The following is an 11,941-nucleotide window of genomic DNA, read 5'->3' as shown; positions in this document are numbered from 1 at the left end:
AGGTATTCGGCCAATCACAACGCATTGGATAGCTGGCCAATCAGAGCACACCTCGTTTTTCAGACCGATGAGTTTTGTAAAAATCGACGCGTTTCAGAAAGGCGGGGCATAGAGGAGAAACAATAATGTACAGTATGTGGAAAATAATGTTTTTTTTTTTTTACCTTAAACCGCATAAACACATTTCATTACACCAAATACACAAAATAATGTTCTTTTTAGCAACATCATATGACCCCTTTAAGGCGGGTTTACACCAATAATGAGCTGAAACTTGCAAAAGAAAATGGTCTGTAACGTCTAAATACGAAATACATGCTTTTAAAAGAATGTTTACACACACAAGGAATTTGACTTGGTGACAGGAGCTTCCAGTGCAGAAGAAAGTACGAACATAGTGCAAACATACATGATAGTGCAGACATACACAGGAATTACACGGGCAGTCGTGGCCTAATGGTTAGAGAGTCGGACTTGTAACCCGAAGGTTGCGGGTTTGAGTCTCAGGTCCGGCAGGAATTGTAGGTGGGGGGAATGAATAACCACCGGTCTCTTTCACCCTCAATACCACAACTGAGCAAGTCACTGAACCCCCAGCTGCTCTGGGTGTGTGTTCACGGTGTGTGTGTGTTCACTAATGTGTGTGTACACTTGGATGGGTTAAATGCAGAGCACAAATTCTGAGTATGGGTCAGCATACTTGGCCACACGTCACTTCACTTCTACTTCTAAAAAGAATTACACAGTAGAGATGGAATATAACACTATAAGAAAAACAGAAAATGAAATAATGCACTATATACAGTAGAAATATATAGAGAAAAAAATTTAATTGTTTAAATGAATGTACTGGTATGGTATTTACAAGTGTGCATTTTACATTGATTCTATTTATAAATATGTCAGGTATGATGGACAATGTATAGTTATGAATGTTTTAATTGTTCAGGCTAAATATAGCCTGCGGGATAAACTGTTCTTGTGCCTGGTTGTTCTGGTGGTTGGTGCTCTGTAGCGCCGACCAAAAGGCAACATTTTGAAGAGTGGACTGGGTGTGCTGTGTGGTGTCCAAAGTGATTTTCTTAGTCCTTTTCCTCACTCTGGAGGAATAAAGATCTTGGAGGTTAGGCAGGGGGAACCAATAATCCTCTCAGCAGCCCTGACTGTCCGTTGTAGTCTCTTGATGTCTGATTTGGTGGCTGAACCAAACCAGACAGTTATGGATGTACACAGGACAGACTCAATGATGGCCGAGTAGAACTGTGTGAGCAGCTTCTGTGGCAGGTTGAATTACCTCAGCTGGCGAAGGCAGTACAGCCTCTGCTGGGCCTTTTTCACAATGGAGTCTATGTGAGGGTCCCACTTCAGGTCCTGTGAGATGATGGTGCCCAGGAACTTGAATGATTCCACTGCTGCCACAGTGCTGTTCATGATGGTGAGTGGGGGGAGTGCAGGGGAGTTCCTCCTGAAGTCCACTATCATCTCCACTGTTTTGAGCGTGTTGAGCTCCAGGTTGTTGTTAATTGCACCAGACAGCCAGCTTTTAGGCCAGGACCAGCTCCAGCGATCTGGTGAAGATCTGTGTAAAGATGGGGGCCAGTTGGTCAGCGCAGACTTTTAGACAGGCAGGTGAAACACCGGCTGGACCTGAAGCTTTCCTAGTCTACTGCTTTCTGAAGACCCGGTTCATATCCTCTACACAGACCTTAAGCGTAGGCTGAATGGTGGGAGAGGCAGGAAGGGGGGTTGCAGGGGGGTAGGTGAATGTGTGAAGTGCAGATCAGAGAGGGTGTGGGGTGTGAGACTGGGCTTTTCGAATTGGCAATAAAATACATTCAGATCGTCAGCCAGTTGTTGATTCTCCACAGACTGTGGGGGTGGTGTCTTGCACTTTGTGATGTTCCTCAGACCAGTCCATACTGACGCCAGGTCGTTGGCTGAAAACTGTTTTTTCAGCTTTTCAGAGTAGTTTTTTTTTAGCCACTCTGATCTCCATTGTTAGTCTGTGCCTGGCCTGGGTATACAATATTTTATCCCCACTTCTGTAAGCATCCTCTTTGGCGTGACAAAGCTATTTGAGTTTCCCAGTAAACCACAGTTTATCATTATTGAATGATAAGAATGACCTGGTGGGGGATGCACATATCCTCACAAAAACTGATATATGAAGTTACTGTATCTGTGAGCTCGTCCAGATTGGTGGCTGCAGCTTCAAAAACACTCCAGTCAGTGCAGTCGAAGCAGGCTTGTAATGCCTACTCTGCTTCATTAGTCCATCCTTTAACAGTCCTTAGTACAGGTTTAGCTGATTTCAGTTTCTGCCTGTAGAGCAGCGAATACTTAAATACTGTAGTTCTGTGTATATGTATCGGGATCGCGCTGTCGGAAGCACCTTTATGTGGGCGCTTCGGATGACGGTCAGAGTGAGAAACGAGCGGAGAAAAGGTACTCCTCTCAAAAAACATATGAATAAAGATCATTTTAGATGTTTAATTACTGTTTGGAGCATTGGGATTGCTAGACGAGAGCTTAATGAACTAATTTTTGTGAAAACCTCAAATTTGACTAAAATATACTTTTTTTACTTTTTTGCATGTAGCTCAAAATTTGCCCGTGCGCATTCTGACTCATTTTGCCAGCACGGGTCACATTTTATATTATGGGGGTCACTGAGGGACCTGGATAATGGGTAGGGGGTCGCTGGCCCAAAAAAAGGTTGAGAACCACTGTTCTATAGCATCATCTTTGACAGCGTGCAGTTAACTCATTTGTGCACACAATGTTCTCTTCCAAGGTTTTACTGTTTCTGTTATATTTCCTCCCCCTTATTGGCCAATTTCCATTTAGTTTCCCCTTAAAACAGCTTCTAACCTTCGCTGTCTGACTCTTCCAAGCCCAGTTGTTCTCAGATGCCAGAGATTGTTCTTATTAAATTATTCCTCAGGACATTTACGGGAACATGGACAATGAAGATGAAAGGGATTTGTTTAACTGATTCAAGAGATCATTGAAATGGAATGAGGGAATCTTGGACACGGCAAAGAGCAATGATTGCATGAAAACCCTAGGAGGAGTATATAAAATTCCAGATCATGCGTTTTTCAAACGATCCACAATAGCCGACTTCCTGTTGGGCGGAACAATGACTGTCGGGAACGGAAGTTGATAAGATCTACATGTGTATGAATTTTTATGACTGTAATTGAAATGCTGTGTGCTACAGAGCTTGTCGAAAATGGCCTTATTAAATTTTTCTTCCGTGTTTCTCCTCTGTGCAGGTGTTTTCTGAAGCTGGGGGAGTGGCAGCTCAGCCTTCAGGGTATCAATGAAAGTACCATCCCTAAAGTGTTACAGTATTACAGTCACTCAACAGAGCACGATCGCAACTGGTACAAGGTATGTTAACTTCACAAACTTTAAATGTATATGGGTGAATCTCATTAAATCTGTCATCAACATGTACACACTGTCACCCCAAAATCTCTTTCTCATTGATGCTCATTAGATGTTTATGATGTCATGATGCATAAATGCTTCAAATGTTAAATAATACAGTTTGAGACCATACTGAAATACAGATCTATCTTCTTGAACAGAAGTACAATTTTAGGATTTTTAGAAATTTTAGGAAACACTTAATACAATTTTTAAAAAGATATAAATTTAAAGTGAATGATATCATATTCTAATCATATTAAAAGCTACATATTATTGACATGCGAGTGTAATTTTACTTTCATACAACAGTTAATAAATAAGCAGTTACTGAGCAACTTGTATTTTAGTGGCATTGCCAGTCTGTTTTTGCTTGACCAGTGAAAACAAAACCAAAGCAGGATCAACCATATACATCCCTGAGCAACAGAAGTATAAAGTATGTTTCATTTCTACTTAAATCAGTGTTTTTGAGCAATTCAGCTGAAGAGATGTGAGGAAAAATACCACGATGTGTGGTACACGTAGTTCAATTTCTGATTTGTGAAAAAATTCTTAACAGCTGAGCAGACAGTAGAATCTTCTGTTTCAGGTTTTTGTATTACATCACACAGTGGTGTGTGAATTCATGACAGCATTGATAAAGCACAAGTCCCTCACACCTTCAGCACTCATACATCCCTATTGAAAAACTTTACTACCACGAACTTCCCTGTGGCAACCAGGCACTTCTGTTCTTATTTTAAGTAATTGCTATAATTAAGTAATTGTAGAGTCATGCAGTTCAAGTCTGAGTCAAGCCTCGAGTCATTGCTTATGAAGTCAAAGTCAAAGCAAGTAGTTTTCTTCATTTAATCAAAGCAAGTCACAATTCCTTAAAAGGATAGTCCACCAAAAAAGGAAAATTATAAATTTCAGAAATTAAAAAGTCCCATTACAGTTGCCTGATTTTACCAGTAGATTTAAATAAGTATAGGAAATGCACCATTTTTAAATATTTCAAATTAATGTAATCATTGAGAGTACATTACTATTCACTGTAAGTCAAAAATGATGAAATGATATGAAATTATCATTTAAAACATTTAAAATGTACACTATGCAGTCAGTGACATTGTTCAGGCATCTGTGTCTAACCTATTTTTATCTTCTGTGTCTTAACCCAGTTTCATTTTTATTTTATTTTATTAGCAAAGCAGAATTGTGAATTACTGAATTTATCATTGCCTTGTGCAAAACATAAACATGATTCAAGGGAAACAATTCAAATTAAACATGATTTATACATTTGGGTGTGCGATATACAGTAGTGCAAGAATATGGATGCAGTATTGCAACAACATTTATATTTTTGAATAAAAGATAAACAACTTACAGGAATATTCCATGTATAAAAGTTTATCTCATAAACAGCAATTCTGTTTTACAAAATAAAAACAATAACATTTAAAAAAATAAATTTAAAAAAATCTTGGTTACAGTGAGGCACATACAATGGAAGTTAATGGCAAATTTAGGAGGGTATAAACACCCTAAAATAACCTGGTTGCATAGGTTTGCACATATTTTGTAATAGAGCAGCCAGTCTTTTTGTGTTAGAGTCTATCAACTTCTCGATTTGTCAGTTTTTTCCCACTCTTCCTTGCCAAAGAGCTATAGCTCAAAACGCAAATTTGTTTAAATGAGAATTTATATAATTAGTTGTAATCAATTATTTAGTGGGCTGGCAGATTTGTGTGATTTTGTGATTCAATGTAATTATGGTAACAGGAGCATAAAGCTGCCGAATTATCCACTAACCTAGTTTATGATAAATTTTTGTCATAGAATATAAATATACATAGGCCTATATTTTTCTATATTTATTGTTTATTTAATTTTTCTTTATAATGAAGTAGTCTGTATCTAGTAGATTGTGAAAGAATAATTATCAGTTCCACACACAGAGATATATAAATTCTACATTTATTTAAATGAGGGAAAAAAACTTCACTGGTATCGGATCGGTATCGTGCAATACCGAACCCTAGGTATCGGAGGCGAAAAAGGCAGATCGGAGCATCCCTAATTCAAATTTTTCAGACCGATGAGCTTTGTAAAAATCGACGCGTTTCAGAAAGGCGGGGCATATAGGAGAGACAATAAAGTACAGTATGTGGAAAATAATGTGTTTTTTAACCTTAAACCGCATAAACACATTTCATTACACCAAATACACCAAATAATGTTCTTTTTAGCAGCATCATATGACCCCTTTAAAACCATTCACTGCCTGAATCTCATGTTTTTCAAAGAAAAAACATGTTCTGTGTAAATCGGGCCAAGGAGCTTTTTTTTATTATTATTATTATTTATTTATTTATTTATTTTGCTTATGTTCTTTAGAATTTGTTAGATTCACTGATGACTGTGTTTAATTAGGAGCATTTAGCTGGAATTGCTCTGAAAATCTTTCATTTTAAATTCTTCTTGAGAAAAGATTTTTCTTAGTCATGGTCAAGCATTCATGTTATTTATCATGCAGTTGTTTCTATGCAGGTGACAGTTTATTTCCATTAAAGTTGTGTTTTTGGATCTGTGCTGTTGTTTTCAGTGTTATCAAAAAATAAGATAAAGCATATTGCCTCTGCAGGCCTGGCATGCTTGGGCAGTAATGAACTTTGAGGCTGTGCTTCACTACAAGCACCAGAACCAGGGCCGTGATGAGAAGAAGAAACTACGACACGCAAGCGGTGCCAGTGCCAACAGCGAAGCCAGTAACAGTGACAGTGAGGCCGACAGCACAGAGCACAGCCCTGTACCCTCCCCTGGACAGAAGAAAGTCAATGAAGTGAGAAACAAACCAAAGCCAGCCATCAACACTGAAGTATTATTGGAAGCTTGTGTGTGAAGCTTCACCAGCATTCACCTTTAGTGCAATTCCAAACAACTTGTAAACAATTTTCTAAAACAAGTAAACAGTTTTAAATTTGGCCAACAATAAAATGAAGTTAGCATCTTTGATCTTCCAATATGTTTACTCTCCCATATGAACAAATCTGCAGATCATTGCTATTAACAAGGTTCTCTTAACAGTTTAAAACCCAGAATTGCACAGAAAGTTAAATAATGTTGTTTAACAGACATTTGGGCGAATAAACAGCAAATGCAGTGACATTCAGTCCAAAAATCTTGAAGTCAAATAAAACATGAAGTTGGCACAGACAACATGCTTAAAAGTGCATGCGAAGAAAATAATGTGGATTTATGTATGAAATTATTTTTACAGTCATGTAATGTTTAGAGTTGAATTATATGTTTTCTATGTTGCAGGATTTGTCCAAGACTCTCCTTCTGTACACAGTGCCTGCAGTGCAGGGATTTTTCAGATCTATCTCACTCTCACGTGGAAATAACTTACAGGACACACTAAGGTAAGAGAGCAAGTAACTTAGGCGACAGTAAAACTGTATTTCTATATTTAACATGTATATTTCTGAGTCTGTTTAGAGGCTGTTGTCTTGTTTTAAAATGTGCTAAAACACTACAGTTTTCACCTTCAGAACATGTTTTCACAACATCACAACACTCTCATGAACCCACATGTGGCAGGTGGCCTGAAGCGATAGTTTACAGAAGTTTTATAGAAGTTTTGATATTCTAGGTATTATTAAATGGCCAGAGTTTTGAGATCGCAGCGGACGTGAAGGACTATAATGCGATATGAGCTCGCTCAAGTATTGAGGAGCTAAATCATTCAGGGCTTTATAAGTAATTAGCAAGAATTTAAAATGTATTCGATATTCAATAAGGAGCCAGTGCAGTGTTGACAGAACTGGGCTAATATGGTCATACTTCTTATTATTATAAGTTCTTTTTATTATTATTATAATAATAATAATAATAATTATTATTTTATTATGTTCCCTTAGGTGTAATTATAATATTACTAAAGTTTTTGGGACGAAAAACATTAAAAATTTAATTATGACCTTTTTCCACCCTATTTCTCATCCTCTGACTGAAACAGTCGGTTTTTTGGGGTCGTCACCTTGTCCCTCTGATCCAAAATTAGCTGTTTTCTGAGGGTTATTACATGCTTTTTTTATTGATGATGAGGACATTTTAAGTTATGAAACTTGTAGGATGTATTAAGCATACAAAGACCTCTTCTATGTCAGAAGATCTAGGGAAATTTGGTTTCTCATGTCATGACCCCTTTAAGCGCGCAGAGCAACCACCCAATAAAGCATTACAATAATGTAACCTTGAGGTCATGAATGCATGAATTAACATTTCTGCATTTGACATTGAGAGCATGGGTCATAATTTAGATATGTTTTTAAGATGGAAAAATGCAGTTTTACAAATGCTAGAAACATGGTTTTCAAAGGAAAGATTGCTATCAAATAGCACACCTAGTTTCCTAACTGATGACGAGGAATTAACAGAGCAGCCATCAAGTGTTAGACAGCGTTTTAGGTTATTACATGTGGAGGTTTTTGGTCCAATAATTAAAATTTCTGTTTTTTTCAGAATTTAGCAGTAGGATATTACTAGTCATCCAGTTTTTTATATCAACTGTGCATTCCGTTAGTTTTGCAAATTGGTATTTATTTATTTAGTCATTTAGCATTTAGTCATTTAGTCAAATTTAACTAAAATTAAAATAAATAACAAATACAAATAATACAAATCAAATGACAGTAGTATATCAGTAATCCTAAAAAATAACACTGCCAAAACACACATGCTAAAAAAACAACTTACTGACACATAGTAAGAAATGGTTATAAAAACTGAAACAGAAGCGAAACAAGTAGTAGGAAAGAGGAGAACTAAAAAGCGATACTTATCCTTTGCTGGTGTCCCTGCCCGGAGGAGTCGCACGGTAGAGTCGATGGTCTTTAATGGCCAAGCAAGCGCAGACACTGACAAGATACGCGATACAGAACGAGACCAAACGCGATATCAGCACGTCTCCACAGAGTAAACACAGTATGTTTCATCGGGCCACAAAGAAATATAGAGCGGAGTATCATCAGCATAACAGTGAAAGCTAACACCATGTTTCTTGATGATATCTCCCAAGGGTAACATGTAAAGCGTGAAAAGCAACAGTCCTAGTACTGAGCATTGTGGTACTCCATACTGTACTTTTGATAACAATAGCAAAACATTAAAAGATAATTCTATGTTTCCTAAAAAAGTTTCCTGAAGATTTATGGACAAGCAAAATAGAGCCTTGGGGCACAAAAGTCATTTGTCACTCTGAAAAGAACAGTGTATGTTCTTTTATGGAGTCTAAATCCTGACTCTCTTCATAAATGCCATTTATCAGCAAAAAGAGCTCAGTTGAGCAGACACAGCTTTTTCTAGAAAACTTTAGACAGAAATGGACAAATTGAGTTGGGTGCATAATTAACCAACAAGGAACCAACATGGTAGAAGTTGTGGTTTCTTGATAAGTGGTTTAATAACTGCCAGCATGAATGTTGAATGAATGATGAGGATATGAGATGCTGTGTCCAGACATGCTATAATAAATACTTGTGAATTTCTTAATTCTTTTTTTTTTTATAAAATTATTTTTTGTAACCCTCTTCTGTATAGCACCATGCAAACAAAAAACAATTGAAATATACTGGATTCACATGCAATTCATCAAATAATTTTACATTGTGTATGATTGTGTATTTGTTCCTTTACATTTAGAGTCCTGACCTTATGGTTTGATTATGGCCACTGGCCCGAGGTGAATGAAGCTCTAGTCGAGGGTATTAAGACCATTCAGATAGACACATGGTTACAGGTAAGACCATTTCCAGCTGTCTATACATAAGCAGGGTCTCGATTCCAACTGAAATTGTCACAAGTTAAATTTCACATGTGGTTTTACCAGATTTGATTTAGTTAGATCTGTGTATTCATGGAGTCTTATTATCTTACACAATTAAGCTTCCCAAACAAATGTACGTATGTTGGTTTAAGGATGTTAACACTTTTGTTATACTGAAGAAAATATGGTATCGCTGTACAACTGTACATAGCAGAATTTCACTTGAAATCAGCAAAAAAAAAAACATGTATTAACTTCTTCCTTTCAATCAGGTGATTCCTCAACTAATAGCTCGGATCGATACCCCACGTGCACTGGTGGGACGTCTTATACACCAGCTACTCACCGACATTGGCCGCTATCACCCCCAGGTATATGTAAAAAATAGTAATGATCACCATGTATTAATAAAAATATCAATTAAAAAAAAGAAACAATTGTGTAGAGTAATAAATGCACATAGAAAGTCCATCTCCATAATAAAGGCAATTTTTATCATCTTTCATGTTCTTAATTTTTAAAAATTATGAAAATCGACATCTTGGTCTGTTAGAAGTGGTTCCCTTTCGTGGGAACTCAGTGCTGCTTCTGGAACTGACTGTTAGACTAAATTTGAGGAATTCATGTTGAGCTTTGTTCAAAGAGTATGTAAAATCAGAGTGTCAAAGTATAAGGAACACTGGGTCTGGTTCCATCTTCACATTACGGAAAGCACCTCACACCAGAATCCTTGTATTTTAGGGCAGAAAATGAAACTATGAGATAGATTAGCATAATCTGATTTGCATTTATCATAAAGAGGGAAAAAACATTGGTGAAAAAGAAATCTATGCAGTTTCTTTTTTGAGAAGTGTTATTTATGTATGGCCTCAAAGTGAATGAGGCATAATCTTGTATTGATATATTGTTTATCAATATCTTCCAAACCACTCTGCCAGACCTCCTCAGAGATACCACTTCACTCTTCCCTCTCGCTCCCATTCCTCCCTGAATATATTTGAGGAGGGGGAAGTAGCTGTTTGTAACCTTCCATAAATTAAAGATAACTGTTTTTTGTTTCCCCTAAACTTACCCATAGCTTGTGCGTCCAAACCAGGGTCTGAAGAATATAACTTCAAATGGAATTCCTTGAAACATTGGTTTGAAATGTGTAACCTACAAAGGTTACACTCATACTACCATTTGTGTTATTTTATAGTTTTGATGACTTCACTATTATTCTAAAATGTGATGACTAGTCATGACAAAGAATGACTAGGTGTGTCCAGACTTGTAGTGTGCATGAATCATAACCTGTGTTTCCTTCGTTAGCAGCACTTTGATATTCATGATTTGTGTTTTCATTCTTAAAGGCTTTGATTTATCCTCTGACTGTGGCCTCCAAATCCACTACCACTGCCCGCCACAACGCAGCCAACAAGATCTTGAAGAACATGTGTGAACACTGCAACACGCTGGTCCAGCAAGCCATTATGGTACGAGTACACACTGCTTTTGATTGTCTGAAAAATAAATGTTTTATTAGGTACACATTGGCCATATTAATTTATAGTCATGGAAGCAACTGACCTTGACTAAGTTGCTTTTGCTCACTCAGACAAGCTTTACACAACGTGCTATAAAATAAACTGGAGATTTCCATAAACAGTGAGTTTTCTGTGGTCATAAAGGAGTAATGATGGGTTAGTGATATTCTACATGTTTATTGGGGAATCAGGGCAAGATTTGTAAAAGGAAAAATACTGCACGTTTCCTCTCTGGGTACCTTGTGTAACTATGGGTGTGTTCACACTTGGCAGGCTTGGTTCAATTAAAACAAACTCCGGAGTGATTGCTCTTATTAGTGCTGTTCATTGAATAAGTGTGAACACGGCCATCCAAACCATAGTGCATGTCAAACAAGCGGACCAAGACTTGCCTTTTTTAGGGTGTGGTTTGACTGATATATGAACACAACAAGGACCAAAGACATCTAAACAAATCAAAACCCATTACAGTGTGCTAAAGGTGTCGGAATCACCGTCTTCTTTAGGGTTGGGTACCGAAACCCTGTGCCAATATGTACTAGAACCGAATCAGAACTCAGATTTCGGTGCCTCATTTCGGTGCCACTTAAATGCCTGAGCGATCGATTGAAATATTTCTCCTGGTTCCCCGAAATGGACGTAAGAAGCATGGGCGTCGCTAGGCCATTTTTAGCGGGGCTATAGCGATTAGGTCCGTAAACTATACACAAATTCGTGATCGCCTTAGAGTCAGTCCCCTTTAAATTTCATATGAAAACGGCGGCAGACTTCGTCTCCTCCCCGTCTTTCAGCGCGCTCTTCAATCCACAGACCACGGCGCAGCGCGATCGGACTCAAACAGAAACAGAGGACACAAGCTGTGTGTTTATCTATAGATTGTTATAATATCTGTATCTGTGCAGTTCTTTGTCATAAATACAGTTTACAAAAGGTCATGAGGGAGCAATCGGTTCCCATCTATTGTAAAGTTTTCTCAACTTTCACCCCTCATCACACCACAGCTGTTTCCTCCAGCGAAAATCTAGCCTTTAAGACATATGAACGCATAATTTATAAAACAATCATGTTGCTATTTTCATTTGAAAATTTTATATTTAATATAAAACCTATTACAGTGCATGTGGCATACCATACAGTCATTCACAGACCTGATTAAAGACAG

The 11,941-nt window shown here is 37.5% G+C and overlaps 1 protein-coding gene across 1 annotated transcript in view; it reads left to right on the top strand.

Annotated features, from left to right (window-relative positions):
- LOC107738932 (serine/threonine-protein kinase mTOR-like) overlaps nt 1-11,941 on the top strand; it is a 164,073-nt gene that overhangs the window by 122,728 nt on the left and 29,404 nt on the right. The window contains exons 38-43 of the mRNA XM_016550858.1: nt 3,279-3,396; nt 6,068-6,265; nt 6,748-6,848; nt 9,130-9,226; nt 9,526-9,624; nt 10,606-10,728. Coding sequence (XP_016406344.1) covers nt 3,279-3,396; nt 6,068-6,265; nt 6,748-6,848; nt 9,130-9,226; nt 9,526-9,624; nt 10,606-10,728 — 736 coding nt within the window. The remainder of the gene's footprint in view (nt 1-3,278; nt 3,397-6,067; nt 6,266-6,747; nt 6,849-9,129; nt 9,227-9,525; nt 9,625-10,605; nt 10,729-11,941) is intronic.

The sequence above is a fragment of the Sinocyclocheilus rhinocerous genome, unplaced genomic scaffold, assembly GCF_001515625.1.
Source record: "Sinocyclocheilus rhinocerous isolate Xijiao unplaced genomic scaffold, SAMN03320098_v1.1 scaffold2570, whole genome shotgun sequence".
Lineage (NCBI taxonomy): Eukaryota > Metazoa > Chordata > Actinopteri > Cypriniformes > Cyprinidae > Sinocyclocheilus > Sinocyclocheilus rhinocerous.
Note: the sequence above shows the minus strand (reverse complement) of the source record. Positions and strands in the feature narration are given on the sequence as shown.